General features: G+C 54.2%; 2 protein-coding genes across 11 annotated transcripts in view; one reads left to right on the top strand and one right to left on the bottom strand.

Moving 5' to 3' along the window:
* Window positions 1-18,146, top strand: part of VGLL4 (vestigial like family member 4) — a 159,503-nt gene extending 141,357 nt beyond the window's left edge. For 4 of the 5 annotated variants that reach the window (XM_045990786.1, XM_045990787.1, XM_045990788.1 and 1 more), the window contains 3 exons: window positions 9,767-9,989; window positions 14,914-15,037; window positions 15,476-18,146. In XM_045990786.1, the coding sequence (XP_045846742.1) occupies window positions 9,767-9,989; window positions 14,914-15,037; window positions 15,476-15,747 (619 nt within the window). In that variant the 3' untranslated portion in view covers window positions 15,748-18,146. Of the gene's footprint in view, window positions 1-6,040; window positions 6,169-9,766; window positions 9,990-14,913; window positions 15,038-15,475 lie in introns of those variants that run through there. The other variant, XM_045990789.1, reaches the window with a different exon arrangement.
* The window catches only part of ATG7 (autophagy related 7), a 245,651-nt gene continuing 243,823 nt past the window's right edge, over window positions 17,714-19,541 (bottom strand). For all 6 annotated transcript variants that reach the window (XM_045990781.1, XM_045990782.1, XM_045990783.1 and 3 more), the window contains one exon: window positions 17,714-19,422. In XM_045990781.1, coding sequence (XP_045846737.1) covers window positions 19,390-19,422 — 33 coding nt within the window. In that variant the 3' untranslated portion in view covers window positions 17,714-19,389. The remainder of the gene's footprint in view (window positions 19,423-19,541) is intronic.

Raw genomic sequence — 19,541 nt, 5'->3', positions numbered from 1 at the left:
TCATTAAGAAATGTATTCTCTTAAGGCTTACATTCGGGTTTTCTCTAGAAGCTTTACTTAAGTGTCTGGGCTGGGTATGTGCAACCCTCTGACTCCGGTGTTGGCAGTCAGGTTTTCTGGGTTCCCTAGGGTCTCTTGTGAGATCTGCAGAGTAATTGTGCTCAAGGAGGGGCTTGCTTTCCGCTGGAGTTCCTTCCAGTCTCCTGCGGGGTTCCCAGAATGCTCATGAGGGCTGATCTGCGGGAGGAATGGAGGGAAGTCTGAAGAATCTTGACGGCCGCACGGTATGCAGAGATGTCCCTTTACTGCTTTAGTGCTTCTCACTCTTGGGAAGGCTTTGACTGGAAACCCTTGACTCGATTACAGAGACAGAGTCTGAGTCCTGAACAGTGGAAATGTCACTTAGATACAAACCTCCTCTTACACTACACACTATTTGTGGTCTCGCCCCTACTCCCTGCCCTAGAGGAAAGGGCTGTTTCTCAAGCCCCTGCAGGCCCATTTTGGCAGAAGAGGAAGGGTTGGTCTGGTTTGAGTCCCTGCCTCACCACCTACCCGCCTCGTGACCTTCGGAGATCACGCCACCTCTCAGCTCCTGTTCCTTCCCTGTTCCAAGGGCATGGTGGTGGGCACCCCAGACGGCTTGCGCAAGCACTGATGCGGGAAGGAGGACAATAGCCACAGTTGGCCTGTGGGCTGGAGGGATTGGTTGTCGGTGGGCCTATCAGTGCAGCGTGTTGGAAAGATCTGGTGGGTCATTCATCCCGTCATTGGTCCAAAATGTTACTGAGCCAAAAGGTTTTGGATTATAACTTGGCCGACAGGCTTCTTCCCTCTTGTATGTGGGGGCAACTGGGGATGCCTTTTCCTGACTTTCTGAATTGCTCTTGGAAGTGAATTCAAGGGATAGTTTAACCCTCCAGCTTCCCCTGGCACGCCTGGCCTCACACACACTATGTCAATTTGTGTTGTTATTTCTTGGCACTTTTATTAAATATCCCTCCTAATGACAGGCATGGATGACAGTGGATCTTGGGAGCCTCTTTGAAAACGAAGCTTTAAGACATTCATGCGTCTGCAGGGGGGTGGGGTATGTTAATCACAGATAAAGCAGAAAAAAACCTGATTGTGGAGAATAGCTAAAGAAGTAGCTTGGTGCGGAAAAGCCATGGAAGTTGTTGTACCGGTTCCCCCAGGAGCGCCGTGACAAAGTGCTGTGGAGCAGAGGGCTCAGGAGAAGCAGATTGTCACCCAGTCCCGGAGGCTTAGACGGCCCAGATCAGGGTGTGAGCAGGGCTGGTTCCTTCTTGAGCACTTTGAGTGTCCGTCCATCTGTTCTTTCCTCTCTCCTAACTTCTGGTAGCCTCAGGCATTCCTTGGCTTGTAGGTGGCATTCTCCCTGTGTCTTCACGTTGTTTCCCATCTGCCCTTTTATTCAAATTTCCCACGTTTTATAAGGACACCAGTCCTATTGGATTAGGGCCCACCCTCAGGACCGCATCTTTTTTTTTTTTTTTTTTTTTTTTTTTAATTTCTTTGACAGAGAGAGATCACAAGTAGGCAGAGAGGCAGCAGAGGGAGAGGGAGAGCAGGCTCCCCGCTAAGCAGAGAGCCTGACCCGGGGCTCAATCCCAGGACCCTGAGATCATGACCTGAGCTAAAGGCAGAGGCTTTAACCCACTGAGCCACCCAGGCGCGCCTCATGACCTCATCTTAACTGGATTATCTGCAAAGACTCCACATGAAATCACATTTACAGTTCTGGGGACTAGGACTTCAACATCTTTCTGGGGTGGGGGGGGGCACAATTTAACCCGTAACAAATGAAAGGCGATTTATAATGGGAAATAGAATGACCAAGAGATGTATGAAAATATGTTCAACTCCGCTGGTAACTGGAGAAATGCAAGTTAAAACATCAAGGAGGAATGACTGTGCACCACAAGAATGGCAGAAATCCACAGGCTGCCGAAGCCGGACATGGTGGAAGATGCACGTGGCCACGGCCAGTGACACACCGCTGGCCGAGGCCGGGCAGAGCGGACAGCTGTGTCCTGATGGGTTTGGCAGCATCTGTTGAAGCCTGGAAGGCGGTGAGCTCGGCAACCCAGTGGTGTGCTTCTAGACATCTTCCTGAGAGGTGCTCAGAAACCCTGTTCCCAGGCAGAGATGTACAAGGACGGAAGCTCCGTGGGGTTATTTATAACGAGGGCAAACCAGAGAGATGACCGGGGTGCCTGCTGGTTGAGGGACGGGTAAATACATTATGGTGTCTTCCGGTGGAGATGTGCGGTAATCCCACACAGCAGGCGCACGACTGCATCCGTAGGTCAGGGCCTGGGTAGAGCCCCAAAACCACGCAAGGAGGAGAGCATGGTTGTGAGGCAGTACGTACAGTGTGAGACCGTAATGTAAATTTGGAATGGGCTGGCTACATAGTATTTACAGACAGACTCCGCCGTGGTGAGGGTTCATAAGCACCGATAGGAAGACTCCCCAAATACAGGACAGCGCGCATCTAGGGCTGAAGAAGGGGCATGAGCTGGGGCCGGGGGAGCACGAAGGAAGGGTTTAAGCCGTGTCTCCCATGTTGTGCTGCATCGATTGCTGCCAGCATTTCCCGTAAGAGGAAATAAAAGGTCAGAAGTGCGTACCGTATGTGATTTCATTTGTCAGCCCTGGGTGGTGGGTGCATAGGTCATTGTCATTTTCCCTGCTATGCTCCCCCTCTCTTGAGAGGGAAAGGTGCAAAGGAAAGGCTTTGGAGCCAGTCACAGAGAAATTAGAATCCTTGTACTGTATTGGTTTCGCAACTTTAGAAGAACTGCCTAACCTCTCTGAACCTCAGTTTACTCATCTCTAAAATGGGGATGATACTTTACACTGTAGTGAGGGGTTTGGTAACAATAAGGGCTAGAATATGATCTGGCATGTAGCACTCAGTAAGTGATAGTTCACGATAATAAAGATAATCAAGGTAAACAGAGGGATTCCCTGACTTTAAACGCATTATATTTTTGACACTACTTTCTCAGGGCAACATGCCAGTGGTATACGCTTCTCACCGGGACTGTAGGGCGCACGTGTCATGTGCTAGAGCAGATGGGTGCGTGGCTTGGTTCTATGTCGTTGCTTTTTGAAAGCTGAACTAGCAGAAGAGGGATGCTACCTTTGCGGGGAGCTCGCAGGGAAGACGGTTATGGGGGTGGATGGATGGGGCAACAGTGTAATTCACCAACTGCCGTGCCCTTCCCACGCAGGTTGTGGGATGGTTGTAGGGCTCTGGCTTTTGTCTTGATTGTTAAGCAGTGATAATTTCATTTGCAACCCAGTGTCTCCCCACAGTTAAAGTCAAAGGCAGCCTCTGTCCCCTTTCGGCTGCCGAGCAGGACATGCTTGTGATTGAAGCAGAGGTCCCAGATTATTCTGGTCTTGGGGGCACTGTGAATGCCAGTATTTCCCAGCTTTTCCTGCCTGTGACCCACAGCTCATCAGCCGAATCCAGGAGGGGGCCTCTGCCTTCCCTCTGCCCCACAGCGTCCTGGTGGTGTCACAACCCCTCCGCTTCTTGTCTGTAGTTGGTACCAAGGAGTGACAGGCTTGACAGAGTGAGTGTCTTGGAGACGCATCCAAGTGCCCTCTTGCTTGTCAGGAAGCTGTGAATATTACCCTGCTCACCAGAAAAAAGTGGGGTGGTGCGTGACGGCCTAGGAGACAGTTGGGGGGGCAGGAGGACAAAAATTGGGGAAAGTAGTTAAGGGAGAAGACATTTCACTACTGTTTATTCTCAGTATTTTTAAAAGCTCCCTAAATTCTGCTTGTTCGGAAAGTCTCTCTTGCTGGGAATTGCCTCTGAAATTTCCTTAATCCCTCTTTCATTCACCACAGATGCTCTTCTCTGGAGGCACGCATAATGTAGGTACTTCAGGAATTCCCTTGTGCAGTGAAGAGGGAGACGTCCACCATGTGCCTGGCCCTGCGCAGGCTGCTGGGGAGAGGGCAGGGCACAGGGAGTGCAGGGCCCTCGCCAGTGTCCTTGGAGCTGGCTGACGGCAAAGCAAGGCGATGCAGTGGAGGGCTGGTCCCCTCAAATGTGTCCACTGTTCCCTCCATCCGTGCAGTCCGGAGGTCAGGGAAGGCCTCCTAGAAGCTTGGGCAGAGCAGGCGGTAGAGAAGGACTCTCACAAGGGCCTGGGGGGACGATGGAGGAGCGGTTGGTATGTCCGGCTGATGCCCTGCCTCTCCCCCCATCCTTGGCTAAGTGTTGATCTTCAGCATCTTGCTCCTCTTTTCTGTAGAACTGGGGCAGCACCACCCACCCCCTCATGAACACGAGGAACTCAGTAATGGCTGTCGGCTGCTTTTGGTTTTTTTGTTTTTTTGTTTTTTTAAGATTTTTATTTATTTAACAGAGAGAGAGATCACAAGTAGGCAGAGAGGCAGGCAGAGAGAGAGGAGGAAGCAGGCTCCCTGCTGAGCAGAGACCCTGATGTGGGGGGCTCGATCCCAGGACCCTGAGATCATGACCCGAGCCGAAGGCAGCAGCTTAATCCACTGAGCCACCCAGGCGCCCCTATGCTTTTGGTTTTTAAAAAGATCATTATTATTTTTAATCCTGGTAAAGCGTATTTATCATACCATGTACGATTCTAGCCATTTTTTTAAAAAGTTTATCTTGTTTTTTTTATACTCTCTACGTAGACCCAATGGCCTCGAACTCAATACCGTGAGATAAAGAGTCACGCACTCTACCGTCTGAGCCAACCAGACATCACTGTAGCCATTCTTAAGTGTTACCACTCAGTGGCATTAAGTATGTTGTCTGAGGAAGCTTTTTAAAATTAAAGATGCTTTCCTGACTTTATTGTGTTTACTGAAGATTTTCTTTGAGAGAGCATGTGCGTGCGCTTGTGCAGGTGAGCCCGAGTAGTGAGTGGGAGGGGCAGAGGGAGAGGGAGAAGCAGGCTCTCTGCTGAGCAAGGAGCCTGGTGCGGGGCTCCATCCCAGGATGCTGGGATCATGACCTGAGCTGAAGGCAGACGCTTAACCCACTGAGCCACCCAGGTGCCCCCTGACTTTATTATTATTGTTGGTGCTGGGCCGTAAAGGTCTGTTACTATCCTGTAGGTTTCCCAGAGGGCAGCTGCTCCAGTAAGGAGTGAGATGGAAGCGGGAGGACTGCACTGGGGAGAGGGCTGTGTCTTGGCTGGGACCCTCCTCTCAAGGCCCCTGCTCCCTGGGGCCTCACCACTGCTCGGGCTCCTTTCTGCTTTGAACCTGTGTTGTCGTGCACCATGGAGGAGGCCGTGGCAGGCATTTGGTTTGCTCCTGCAAGGGCTGGCTGGGCCCTGCCTCGTTCGCCTGGGCTGAGAGACCCACAGCCATGGCGGTCCCCTGGGGCCCAGAATATGCCCTTGAAAGTACCAACTAAAATGTCTTCTACCCATCGCCTCCCCTCTGCTAGAAGAATTCAGGCTCACGTTGGTTTATTTAATAGCCATCAGTAGTTCATGGAATTCAGCTAAGGCCCCAGAATGTCAAGTGATCCTTTCTAAGGGTTTGGTTTCAACTTCGAGCTCCTGTTTGTCTAAGGGCAGGAAAACCTCATTCTAATGAGAACACAGATGCACAGTGCCTTTTCTTTTGCCATCTCACTGCCCTTCTCCCCAGACCCAGTGGACACTTGGCTTCTCAACTCAGAGAGGGCAGAGGGGCATGCGCTGTCCATTCCCTGGAGCGCTCGGCCCTGGAAGAACACAGAATAGACATTTTCCTTTTTACCACCTCTCCACGTTTGTCCCCCTTTCTGCTTCCTCTCCTTGAACATTGGCAGTGGGGTGCTGCCCCAGGGGGAGGGCACGTTCCCAGCGAGAGGCCGGCGTGCTGCGGAGTCAGCTGCCTGGCCTTGGTGGCGGCCAGGCACCTAGGAGGCCTCTGGGCCCCGACGGGGCTACAGTTGGTTTTTCACAAGCAGACTTTGCCTTTAACTAGAACGGGGGCGACTTGGATCTCCCGGGCGGAAAGCGTGTGGTCTGTCTGCTGTCAGTGAGAGCACATGATTCTCTGGGAAGCTGGGAGCCTGGGCTATGATTCACTGGAGGAGGGGGGGAAACGTGGAAAACAATGTCGGTCTTTAAGGTCCGGGAACCAGGAAAATGAGCTGGAAATGTGAGTAATGTATAATTTTGCTAAAATTGAACACCAAGTTCTTCAGACATTTTCTGTGTTTGTCAGTGTCTTGTCTGCTCCGTGACGCCCCACTGCGTCATGCTTGCCGTTGACTGTTTTTTGGGGTAGCCTCCCCAAAGTTCTCTTCTCCCGATCCTGGGGCGGGAGGTGGGTGAGAGCAGGTCTTCGGGGGTGCAGGTTGTAGGTATGGCCCTGGCCTGTCTTCCTGTCTGCCCTGTTAGCTGGATGCCTTTAGACCATTCCTTGCTGCCTTGGGGCGTCCTTCTCCCCTGGGATGTGGCTTACTAGTCCCCAGGCCTCGTCTGGCCTTCCCGAGGCTCCGCAGGGGTTGATACCCGTCACTGTACTTGGCTGACACTGAAGGGCCCCACGGACGTCAGATTTGGGGGATGCGGGCTGCCCTCTGTCTGCACTGGTGACTTTATATGACAGTGGATGGAGACAGGTGCTGCCTGAGTTTGAAACTGCTCCTTGCTGTCAGCCCTGGGTGCCTCTGCCCTTTGACTCTCTCCGGCATTCTGTCTCCCCTCGGGGCCCGGGGCCATGCTGGCGCTGCGGGGCTGTAGCTGCCCCTTGGGAGCCCGTGCCTGGCCTGCCGGCTCGCCAACCTGCAAGAAGGCGGGGCTGTGTCTTCCTTTCTATAGCCTTCACAGAACAGGGACTCAGTTAACATTGCTTGAGAAGCTGGGAGGTGGACTGGGACTAAGAAGCCCACCGGTCCGTGCCCTGAGCGCCTGCTGTTCATTCAGTGGCCTCCAGGAACGTCGTTTTGGTGGGAGGGGAGCAGGGAGAAGATTGTGTCGAGGAAGCAGTTTATGGATCCGTCAAATATTGTATTTTATCCAAACTGAGAAGAAAACCTGATACTGAGGATGAGTATTGTGATGATGTCATCTTTTCCTAGTCTGAGAAAATGTATATTTAGCAATAAACACCCGTCTGGACAAAGTCCTGTCGATCCCGAGTCGGACGGGCTGGTGGGCTGGCTGCGGGGACTTCCTCAGCGGGGCTGCCTGCTCCGGCTACGTGCTTCCGCAGCCCTGTGGCCTTCCCTGGAAAGGCCTGTCGTGTCTTCTGAATCGTCAGAGGAAGAGGGATGATGAACAGGCTGGGTTCAAAATGAAGGCTTTTTTGTATTTGTTTGGTACTGTAATTCTTTGCGAACGGCTGGGGCGCCGGTGGCGTGTGTGCAGTGTAGCATTAACCTGTGTGACCAGAACATACTCTTGCACGACCGTCCTAAGAGGCTGACAGTGTACTCTCTGATTGCTTTTAAGTCATTCTGTATAGTCAACCAGAGGGTAGGAGGGAGAGAAGCCACCCGTAAACTAAACACGGTGCCTTCTGCGGTGAATTACCCTACCTTGCCGCTGACGTGGTCCCACCGTGTCCACTGCTCACTTGCACTGGGCTAGCATGATTGTTGGTGTCTGTCTTCTGTTCAGTCCTTGTTGAAACCCCTTTGAGGGATATTCTGCTGTGACCACAGGTAGATGAGGACGCTGGGCTCCCTGGCTTGCCCGAGAGATGATGTGCAGAACCAAAGCTTAGGGCTCACAGAGCTCGCCACGTCTCGTGCTCTTTCTGCTTCGCCCCCACGGGCATATTGATCCAAGCTTGTCCCATGTCCAAAGGGTGTCAGCACCCCTGTAGCTGGTTCCTCAGCCCTCACTTCCCAATTCTGCTCGTCCTTGGTTCCATTACCACAGCGCCTGCCTTTCCTTCCCCGGTCGCCCGCGTGCTGCTTCTCTGTGTTCACTCGTGCTCGCTGTGGGCCTGCCGCACAGGGCAGCATGCCGGGCGGGGAAGGTACCCCAAGGTGCACAGGGCTTGGTGTGTTCCCAGAAGCCCCCAGGGAGGTTGGGGGGCAGTGCATAGATGAAGACGTTGCTAATGGTGTGATGGGTTTTTTGTGAAAGGTGTGCACGGGGCACTGAGGGATTGAGAACAGAGCAGCTAAGGCAGGTCAGCAGGCACGGGCAGCCGTGAGTGGTGTATTTGTGTGTCGGGGGTGCGGGGACGTCTACTTGAGGAATGGCAGGAAGATGGTCGTAACTGCAGAGCACCATGGTTGGGGGCATGACAATAGAAAGGTGGTCAGGACCAGAGTGGGAAAAGCCTAGAAGGGGTGCTGAGCTACTGAGATCTGTAACTCAGGGTGGGATGTGGGTTGATCTGCTCTATGAAGAGGTCATGCCGGAGGAATGCCAGTAGCGCAGGGCATGTGAATCAGGCTGGCCGGTTGTCCGAGTGTCTGTAGCTTGGGGGTGCTGTGGCACTGTATGTAGTTGTCCAAGATGTCACCACTGGGGGAACAGGGCAAAGGGCACATGGGATCGCTCTGTATTATTTCCTACAAGTGCACGTGGGCCTGCGACAGAGGAAGGCACGCCTGTCACACACGTGCACCTGCCCGCGTGCATAAAATTCCACCCGACCTTTTCTTCAGGCAGAGAGGCAGGCTGTGACTTTTGCTTTCTTCGGTTTTCTTAGTGTGTGAGCCTAGGCTTCCCTGCTGTAAAATAGATTGTCCACTGAGGCAAGAGGATGGTTGCTTGTGGACTTTGAGAATAATTTGCATTCCTTAAAGAAAAGTCACTGAAATTTTTATCTGCCACATTTCTCGTTAAAAGACTTCTCATTTGTTCTGAGAATAAGATTGTGCCGGCAGCTGAGAACATGGTGGGTGGCAGGGGCTGAGACCCGAGGCAGAAAGAACCCCTGCAGAACAGGGCGGGAGGGAGCTGGGCCGACCCCGTGTTCCTGGGCTTCGATCAGCTGTGCCTGGCCAGTCATTGTCTGACAGGTGCCGCGCCGGATGCCGCCTTGAGCCGCAGTCGCTCAGATTGTGAGGAGGGTTGGTGTCGGCAGCCCGTCCATGTTCACGCGGCACCTGCTGGGTGCTGCACGTGTGGCCGAGGTCTCTGGGACTCTGCTGAGGCCGACTGCCGTGGCTGGTGTGTTCCGGACGGTAGAGCTGCGCACAGCGAGCCACGGCAGACGCCAGCCCTTACCAGCCACACGCCCCTGCCCCGGGTCTCGGTTCTGCCCTCTGGAGAGGAGATCGCTGTGGCTTCTCCTTGGTGCTGTTGGGAGGACCTGGAGAGCTCATGCTGCTGGAGGCCCAGAACAGGATCCGCCCTGTAGGAGGTGTCTGGTGACTGCGTCGTCATCCTCTTCATCCTTTTGAATGGCAGATCCTTGTCCAACCAAGCTGGCGTCAGGCGCATAGGCTAGTTCCCCAGGCTCTGAGCACGTGGAGTTTCTCATACAAGGGCGCTGATAGGCACGCAGCCGTGCGTGGGGCAGCATGCTGAGCAGAGGGGTGCCACCTTCATTTGGATGGCCCTGCAGAGCTGACTTCAGACCCTGGTTTGGTGCTGGGGCTCCTCAGCTTCCTGGTGAGCTGTTTGACCGGAGCCTCAGGAAATGGAAATGATGATAAATCCTTATCCCCAGCACGGAGCAGAATTCAAAGAAATAATGAGCTTGTAGCGCCTGGCACAGGGCTGGCGTCCCATTCGCCATTCAGAGGATGCCAGGTATTCCCATCCGAGCGCTCTCTCCTCTCTTTCAGGAACAAGACTGCCAATGGAGACTGCCGAAAAGACCCCCGGGAACGGAGCCGCAGCCCCATCGAGCGTGCCGTGGCCCCCACCATGAGCCTGCACGGCAACCACCTGTACACGTCCCTCCCCAGCCTCAGCATGGAGCAGCCCCTAGCTCTGACCAAGAACAGCATGGACGCCAGCAGGCCAGCTGGCATCTCGCCCACGCTGACCCCAGTGGAGCGGCAGCAGGTATGCCCCTGGCCATAGGGTTCCCGTTGGTGGCTGACCAGGCGGAGAGTGCAGGATGGAGGGCCAGGACGGAGGTGGCGGGAGAGATGGCGCTTACCCTCGGTTCTGTGCTTAGAAAGAAGAGTGGCAGCAGCCCGGATCCTTTTACCGAACGCTGCCTTGTGTTTAATTCCCGCTGAGACCTGCCTGGGCCTGGCCTCCCGGGACGGACAGTCTTGGACAAGATGTTTAACATCTCTGGGGCTTAGTGTCTTTGCACAAGGCAGGGTCGGTTCAGGTTTTCAGCAGTCTTCCTCGGGAATCCTGTTTCTAGGAGGATCGAGGAAAATCCTGCATTTCCTGTTACAAGGTCACACAGACAAAGTTAAATGTCAGGTTCCTTTGCTTTGGGTTGGAATCCTCTACAGTTTCAGTGGTTAGAGCGGTTCTTAGCTCCTGCTGGTGAGAAATCTGTGATTGGCAGATAGGGTTGTTTTTTATTAAAGGAAAATAAGGAAATCAAATTATTACTTAATAAACACAGTTTGCTTGATGAAAACAGTATTTCAGAAGTGGGGCTCCTGGGGAAATCTGAAAGGAGGCATTGGCACCGAGCTTTGGAATCCCTGCACAAGCCATGGCGTTTCTCTGTGAACCTCGGGGCTGTGGCCTGGTACGTCCCCGGTTGGTGCTTGCTGAAGACTGACGGGTGGTGAACGAGGCAGGTGCCGTGCCCTGAGGAAATGCTGGGCGCAGCCGGAGACTCTGCTGCTGAGCGTGCCACGGCTTCCCTGCAGCTCCCCCCCGCACACGACAGCACCCTGCCTGCCCCAGCCGTGCTTCGGCCCGGCCAGCACTATCCGGCTCTGATCCAGTCTGTCGTTGGGACAGATGGTGCTGGTGCCTGGGAATCCTAGCAAGGCTAACAGCTCAATTCCTTTGTTTCGTTCGTTCACTTAACAAAACTTGGTAGGCGCCTACTGTGTGCAAGGGGAGGGTGTAGAAGCTGGTCGAGTAAGCTAGGGGCACTGACAGTTTCGTCTAGACGAGTCTGGTTATCAAGTGACTGTAGTACTTCAGCTACTAATGTGGCAGCAGATGGCTGCTTACTCTGATAGCAGCTCGGGCCGACTTCTCCCTGCACTCACACTAGTGTGCACTGTGCCCCGGGGCTTTGCAAAGCCCTGGAGACACAGAGACACGCGCATAGGATACGGGTCCAGCCTGGAAGGAGCTCGCAGTCCGGTCAGGGAGGTGGGTGTGTGCAGAGGGGGCTGTACTCGGGCCATAGGAGAGGTGGTTTGAAGTATCAGAGACTTGGTTTCTCGGATCAGGGAACTGAGCCCTCTGGCTGTGACCAGTGCTGTGGAGAGTCCCTTGATGTGTGTGTGTGGAGGGGGTGGGACTCCACGGGGAAGTTCAGCCTCTAAGCCCATGGCTTGGGTAAGAAGCTCCCCGGAACCCCTGGGACTGTCTCTTCCCAGAACGGCTGTGTCTGAAGCTTTGGAACATGGGTTTCTGTGATTTTTGAGGGTCTTCTGGTTGCTTCTGGTCATATTTGCTGTGTGAGAAGTGTGCCACTGGACAGAGTGACCTGGCTCTTTTAACCAGGGTCTCCCCGACCCTTCTATAAAGTGTGCCGGACAGCAAGACGGTCCCTGGCCCGTCAGATGACTGTGGGGCTGTCGAGCGTGTTTTCTAGGACTGAGAACCTGAGTTCTTGGGGATTCCTGGCTGGAAAACAAAGCCAGTGGCCGTAGAATAAGTTCACAGCTCTCCCGGGTATGGTCGCTTTGGCTTTCCTGACATGGTGGCCCAGACCTAAACTTTAATTCCAGGTTGGGGTTGGTGGTGAAGCAGAGGTTATCAGCTTGCCCCCCGCCCCCCATGGCTGCGGGTCAGCATGTGTTTCGTGCACCTGGTGACCATTCATCGAGCTCCTTCCTATGCCAGCATGGTGTGGCCTGGATGGTCACTGGGGCCTGAGCTTCCTCTTGGACGGTTCCTGAGTTCTGTGCCAGGCACTGTGTTGGCCACACGAGCAAGGGGCAGCTCGGCAGCATCCGCCCGTGTCCGGGGTTGGGTTTTATTTGTGAGCTGTGAGGGTGGCTCCGGTGGGGAAGGGGGCCTGCCGCCGCGCAGCTCGGAGCCAGGGCAGTGACGCGGACAGGGCTTCCTGCAACGGCACGGCTCCGGGTGGCGGGCAGGCAGTGGAAGGCGGTCTCTCTTGGCTGGAAACTGTGACTCAGAACTCTGGGAACTGGGATAGGAAAGTTCCCAGAGAGGCATGTGCGGGGAGCCTGCCGAAAGTGTCGCCCCACTGCATGTTTCTGTGACGGCGGCTCAGAGGGGAGAGTGTGGCCTCAAGAAAGCTGCGGAAGAGCCCACGAGAGTGGGCAGAGGAGGAGACGCGGGCTAAAATTACATATGGACAAGCCCGGGGACAGTGAATAGCAGGATGGTTCTCTTCTGGATGCTCTCTCCCGAGGGCAGCCTCGGCTCTGGACACAGCCAGAGCGGGTGGGGCGAGGGCTGAGAGAGTGTGAGTGACCGTCTCGGCCTGGCCCTGCCTCGGGGTGCTGGGGAAGCTCCAGCAGGTTACTCATTTCTGGCCTCCGTTTTCCCCATCTGGAAAACGAGGGTGTGTGGGGAGGAGTTTGGGTCACGGGACCTCACCGCACTCAGCATCTGGAGGCGGAGGCCTGTTCCAGGTGGGCGTGTGGTGCCGAAGCCCTGGTCTGCACTCAGCCCGAGGCCTGCACTCCTTCATCTCCAGCCGGGAGGGGTCCTGGAGATGATCTGCTGCTACTAGGAGTGAGATTGGAGTATCTTCTTGGTGGCCACATGTTCACCGGTGGTTCTGTCTTGCTGGGCCCGGCTCGGGGGCCACCTTCTGCTCCAGAGTGGCTAACATAAAAGCTGGACATTGACTTGATTCTTACAGCTTTATTCGGAGCTTCCCCAAATTTATCCTCTGACACTTTACCTTTCTTCACCTTCCATGACCCCTTCCCCAAAACATGACCCCACTTGGCGACATTTGCGTCAGTCAGGACTCTAGTTGCAAGGAACAAAAACCAGCCTGAGCTGACGTAAGCACAAAAGGAAGGGAGTTTTATTGGGAGGACCTGTGGCGTCTCCTGGAGCCCAGGGTCACGGGTATGGCAGGATCAGGAAGGAAGGGCCAGCCCTTGCCTCAGAGCTGGTGAGGAAGCCACATTCTCCCTCCCCTGCTCTGTGCTGGTCCAGTCTCTATGTTCTCTTCTCTTTCTCTGCTTCTCAACCACACAGCCATTCTGGTGTGACCATCCCACGACTCCTGAGGTCAACCTGAATCTCTTACTTAGTCTGGTTTAGTAGTTGGCCCCAAGCCTGGGTCAGATTTCCAGCGTGGCCAGCGGGGCAAGGTCACTTATGGACACGGTTGCCTCAGCCCTGTCTCATGGATGGAGGGCACATTCTACGAGAGGGGAACCAGGGAGATCACAGGCTCAGGGTTAAAAAGAACCTTCAGAAGGTGGGCTTCAGGCTTCAGGCCACCCTCCAGGGACAGTAAGACCAGCCCCTGCAGGGCAGGACTCCTGCCACCGAGGCTTGGCCCCAGCTCTCACCTCAGGCGGTCCTCCAACGCCCTCTTCAGCTGCCTCCCTTCCTGTCTCACACATGGAGAAACGGAGGGGAGAGGTGAAGGTGCTGCGAGATGAAGGGGGCGTGGACTTGGACGCAGTCGTGTTCTGTCTGCACCACTTCCGTCCGTGCTGCGATGGCTCACACTCCAAGCCCGGGGCTGATGTGTCGAGCTAGCAGTGAAACCCCTCATCGTTCCTTTCCATGCTGCTGCCGGGCCGTGCCTTCCCCCATCTTGGATGTGAGTAATTTTGTGCCAGACTCAAGCACGTCCTGACCCATCCTTACAGGTCCAGATCTTTATCACAGAACATGTTTTTCACTCCTAGTCCTTTCCCATCGTGAGAAGGTTTGCCGTGCAAGCCTTTTTGTCTTCACCCTGGCTACTGATTGAACTCTTCAAAGGCCAGGGGTAGAGAAGCCCTGATGGCTCTCTGAGGGGCCCTTCCATCAGCTCCCGCTACTTTTCTTGGAACTTGGGGCATATCCTCTTCTATCTTGTCTTCAGTACTGTCAGGAGGGGTCTCTCCTGGGTGGAACCTGAGGAAGCTGTTTGATTCACAAATATTTTCTGTCCTGGATACTATGCCAAGGTCTGGGGCTCCAGAAATGCTTCCTGGTCGTTGCTCTGAAGTGTGCGTGGGCTAGAGGAGCCAAGTGCTGGGGTCCTCCTGGTGTACTTGGAAGGCATGATTGACTTGCTAAATGGGGAGGTGGTCGTGGGCCGGGGGTGGGGTGCATTTAAATTCATACTTGGATGGGCTTCCTGCATTCCCGTCTCCATCAGGATTTGTGTGATCGTAATAGAAACCAACTTGAGCTGTCTTTGGCTTAAGCAAAAACTGGGAGTATGTTGGGAGGGTACCGGGAGGGCTCCTAGAAGCCCTTGGGCTGTAGGGCACACGCTGAGAAGGGCAGGGACTGGGCTGCCCTGGGGACTTGACAGCAGGAGCTGTGGAGGGTCTCATGCACCCCAGAGGCCCACTCACTGTGAGTTTGCTGTGGCTTAGCAAGTTCACTCTGGTTTCGCAGTTGGAGGTGGCAGACAGGCCGGCCTTGCCTTTGCCTCTTGTCAGGAGGGGCTGCAGGACAGGCTAACCTCGGAGTAGCCTTGCCCAGAGGACAGGGACCTGATGGCCCAGAGGACAGTGGCCCCTGGCTCCTCGCAGGCAGGATGAGTGCTCTCCGTGGTGGTGGAGGGACAGAGACTTGTTCTGCAGACGTCATAGCTGTGGCAAGTGTCTAAGGACTGGGGTCGTCGCCGTTCCTTCTCTGGCCTCCCAAGCCAGAGCTGACAGCAGCCTCCTCTTCTCCCCAGAACCGGCCTTCGGTGATCACGTGCGCCTCGGCCAGCACCCGCAACTGCAACCTCTCCCACTGCCCCATTGCGCACAGCGGCTGTGTGGCGGCCGGGCCAGCCAGCTACCGGAGGGCCCCGAGCTGTAAGTCACCCTGCACGTGGGGCGGCTGGGGTGGGGGCGCGGGCTTCCTCCTTGGACAGGATTCAAGTGGAGTGTTTGCATTCCTTCTGCATTGTGCTGTGGACAGAACAAGTAGCCTCTGGAGCTTGTATTTTATTGAGGCTGAAAAAAAGGTTTTGTATTGGGTTTTCTGTTTTGTTTTGAGCACACATGCACCCAGCATTGTGTCTGGCTTGAGTGGGACAGAGGGAAGAAACCTCCGGGGAAGAAACTGTGGTGGGACCAGATCTACCAATATCAAGGCCAGGTTTTCTCTCTGAACTCATCCTTAGTTCAGGTGGGTGCGTTGCCGTGTTACAGGTTCAGAAGAGAGATCTGGCCAGGTGCCAAGCCAGGGCAGGTGGGGGCGGGCCCGCTGTCCCCAGAGTCCTGACTAACCGCTGTCCTGCTCCCCCACAGCCACCACCACCTGCGACCCCGTGGTGGAGGAGCACTTCCGCAGGAGCCTGGGCAAGAACTACAAGGAGCCTGAGCCAGCGCCCAACTCGGTGTCCATCACAGGCTCCGTGGACGACCACTTTGCCAAGGCCCTGGGTGATACGTGGCTTCAGATCAAGGCTGCCAAGGACGGCGCATCCAGCAGCCCTGAGTCAGCCTCGCGCAGGGGCCAGCCGGCCAGCCCCTCCGCGCACATGGTCAGCCACAGTCACTCCCCCTCCGTGGTCTCGTGAAGGGAGCACCACCCTCCAACAAGATGTCAATCTGCATGGTTTGCCTGAGCTTTGAACAGTCAGTGCTTAAAAAAACACAAAAACAAACAAAAAAAAATTGTCGGGGTGGGGTAGGGGGAAGGGTAGGGAAGGGATGGTTTATTCGCAAAAACCATGTTGTTGGATTTTTGTTCTGTTTTTGTACTTGCTTGGTATTCATACCCGGGGGCCCTCAAACTCGATACCAGGAGCTGCCCGTGGACCATCTAACGTAGCGTCCTGCCTTCCTGCCTCAGTTACCAAAGAAACCTCTGATGCAGGTGTGCTGTCCCATCGGGGGCCAGGACTCCACGGCGCATGCTTTCTCAGTCACAAGCCATGACGTTGGTGACCCAGATGCTTTGTGCTTTTCAATTTGCCTCTCGAGACCGGGGTGTGTGTGTGGCTTCGCTTCCATTGCGTGTTTGGTCCGGGCCGCATGTGAGTGCGTCTGCGTGCGTGCGTCTACTTGAAGAGAACAGAGAACTGTCGCGTCTGATTTGCACTATTGGAGGAGGGCTAAAGTTGCCTGCCTGACAGCTTTCTGTGAGATGCTAGTACTCTGAGGGCAAACTGCTGAAAAACAAAGGGTTTAAGGATGACATTTCTGACCATTTGTGTGTTGTTTGTTTTTTTAAATTTAGACAAAACAGCTTTGGAAGGGGAAGTCTCATACAGGTTATAGGTCTTTCTCTCTAGATTTCAGGTGCTTGCAACTGGACTGCAGACTCTACCAATCACGGGCATTCTCCCTTTCCTAAACACTGCAGTTTGTTAGACTAGAGCTGAGGTTGGAGGACTCTGTAGTGCTTTCAACGTGATGCATGTTTTAATGGAGAAAAATAGCTGGTTTCTATTAATTGTATAGATATAGTAAACAAGAACCTTAATACTTACTAGCTTCTTTTCAGAATTAGTTTATTTTTGTCATTTACAGTCCTAGATATACTTACTGCTGGTACAGTTGTACTCTGAGATTTGTTTGATATTCACGTTACTCCTGAGTCGTATGGGGCTAGCAGGCCCTGGAGACGGGCAGGCCAGTCGTGGGTCAGCCGCCGTGCCGGAGGTTTTTGCTGCCCACTGACGTTTATTTTTTGCATCCCTGTCTGCTTATTACTAGCTACCAGGGGAGTTGGGGTTTGTGTCTTCCAACTTCCCTCCATACAGAAACTGCTCCCTTTCAACCCTCTTGGCTGAACAGCAGATTACTGACAATCTGTGATATGGTATTTTGTGTGCTTCCTCGTACGCTGGGGCCAAGGCAGTATACATTCCTCTGACTTTATACAGTTATCGCTGCATTTATTATCGTTTGCTAGAGTAATAGCTACTAATTAGAAATTAGGCGAAGAAGAAAGCATGACGGACACAGCTGTGATATTCAACAGCTGCTCCTCTTTTTGGTAAATGTACATTTCTATCCCCCCCCTCCCCCCCCGTTCCAGCCTCTAGAAGGCCACCAGAGGGCTTACAAAGTTGCCTGGCCAGGCGACAACAGGTGCGCCCACCTCCCCTGTGAGGCACTGTGGGTGCCCGGGAGCCCTCGAGGCTGGTTTTCTATATAAGAAAAACACAGGTTATCTGGTTAATTGTAAAAATTGGCACTGGGCAGAAAGGTCAGCAGTTCAGCTCTTGTGGTCCCAGGGTGGCTGCAGGTCTTTCCACAGGCAGAAGAAAAGCCCTTCTCCTCTTGCCCCTGCACACATTTCACCCCCACGTAACTGGGCTTCCAGGCTTTCGCATTCGGGCCCCTATATTTTCTGTAGGAAAAATCGGTGAGAACACTTTTTTTATATAGGTAACTTTAAGACCATCATTACGCTGTGCGTAAAGAATGTACAGAGAAATTTGTAGGTATTTTTTGAAGAACAATTAATTTGTTAATGATATGTAGCTATTTAATTTCCCCTTTCCCATTGTAATCATTCATATTTTTTTTGGTTTGGAAAAAAAAGTTGATCTTTTTTTTTTTTTTTTTTTGTCGTAGATTTGTCTGTAAAAGTGCAGGAACACAGTTACTCTATGAGAACACTGCATCTGCCTTAATAGCCACTAGTTTGTTATTGCTCCAGGCTACTGAGCGCTGCGGCGGGAAAGCAGCCGCCGCCGGCGGGCTCTGGGAAGGGCGGGCTCCTCAGGCAGCGGCCTGTCGGCGCCCGGCACTGACCTATCTGGGATAGGCGGGCCCCTGGAGGGGCCCCGGGCACACAGGGAAGCAGAAAACCAAACATTTCACTGGGAAAGGACACACTCCCTGGCCTCAGGAGGAGCACAGTGCGTTCTTCACAGAGCCACGCCGTTGCAGTGCGTTCTGACCGTTCTCTCTCCATGTTTGTAAATCTGTAATATACCATTCTCTGTGGCCTGTTTTTCCTGGAAGAAGAAGAAAAAAAAAGGTTTGGCAGGCCATCTTTTTTTTGTACTTAAAAGTAGCCTTAAGAACAATAATAAAGTGCTCTTAAACCACAGGCTGTGCGTGTGACCAGCGGGCCCCGGGGACGGCACAGCGGGCCTGCACCTGCGTCCGACGGCGCCCCCTGTGCCCCAGGCAGGCGGGCAGATAGCGTCTATAGCTCCGCCTCCCTGAGAAGCCCCATTCACCACCTGACCTGCAGAAAGCCCACCTTTCTCAGAGTCAGCCTTCTGACTCACGGTTGACTTGGGGTCCCAGGCCTGAGGCAGAAGAGAATGCCCCAAGAACGCAAGTGGGGAGAGATTGTCCCCCCTCCCCACTGAGTCCTTCCTCAGGTGCAGCTCTGGGTGTCATGGATGGCCACCACATACTGCAGTCAGGGCCCTCCGAATACCACCGAGGAGGGCCCTCGAGGGAAGGCGTCGTCCTTCCCTTGGCCGCAGAGGAGTGGGCTCTGAGGGTGTGAGGCCTCCTCCAGGGCAGGTGGGGCGCCCACCCAGGCCGTTACTAGGATGTGGCCCTTCCACCAGTTCAGAGCAGCGGCAGCAACTTTGTTCCTCCCCTGAGCAGGGAGGCAGGGTGGCACAGGTGTTTTGCCCACAGCTGAGGATAGGCCGGGAGGTGGAGGAACCGTCTGGGTAGCAGACTCTGTCCGGACTGGAGTTCTGGGTTCACTGGGATGGGTGCGGGCCCTTCTGTCCTGCACGTCCCTCCCTCTCCAGCAGGCCAGACTGACAGAGTTTACAAGGATCTCTGCCCTCACTGGTACCTAGAGGCCCCTCTCTGGGGTTTGTAGAATAGCCCAGGGACTCTTACCTGCCCTGCATTTGGCATGTGTTGGGCTCACTGTTCCCCATCCTCACTGCTGCCCTATGGGGGCCAAGCTGGTGGGATAGTTTTGACTATCAAACATTGGACAACAAGAAAAAAAAGAACTCGTGGAGGGAACCAAGTCCCAGATCAAGGGCAGTGCCAAAGCCAAGGTTATTATTCAGCTCAGAACTGGTAGGATCATGAGTCATGAAAAATGGAGAATGCCAGAAGCTCCTGGGCAGCGACGTGGGGGCCCTGGTCCTCAAGGTATGCAGAGGAGGAGACCACAAAGGTTGGGGGGGGGGGGGCGCAGGGCCCAGAATCACCGGTCCTGGGGGCAGCAGTCCCGCTCTAGTAACCAAGGGTTCCTCAGCAGGCGGCAAGGGTGGGCCAGGTCATACGGTCTCATCGTCGCTCATGTCCCAGATCTGTGTGGAGAAGGGGAGACATTCAGTGTCCAGATGCCCAGTGGTGCCCACTGATACGGCCTCAAATCTGTGTGGTGTGTGAGCAAGCAAAGAATGACGGCTCCCACTTGAAGACGACA

The sequence above is a fragment of the Meles meles genome, chromosome 20 (assembly GCF_922984935.1).
Source record: "Meles meles chromosome 20, mMelMel3.1 paternal haplotype, whole genome shotgun sequence".
NCBI classification, from domain to species: Eukaryota; Metazoa; Chordata; class Mammalia; order Carnivora; family Mustelidae; genus Meles; species Meles meles.
Note: the sequence above shows the minus strand (reverse complement) of the source record. Positions and strands in the feature narration are given on the sequence as shown.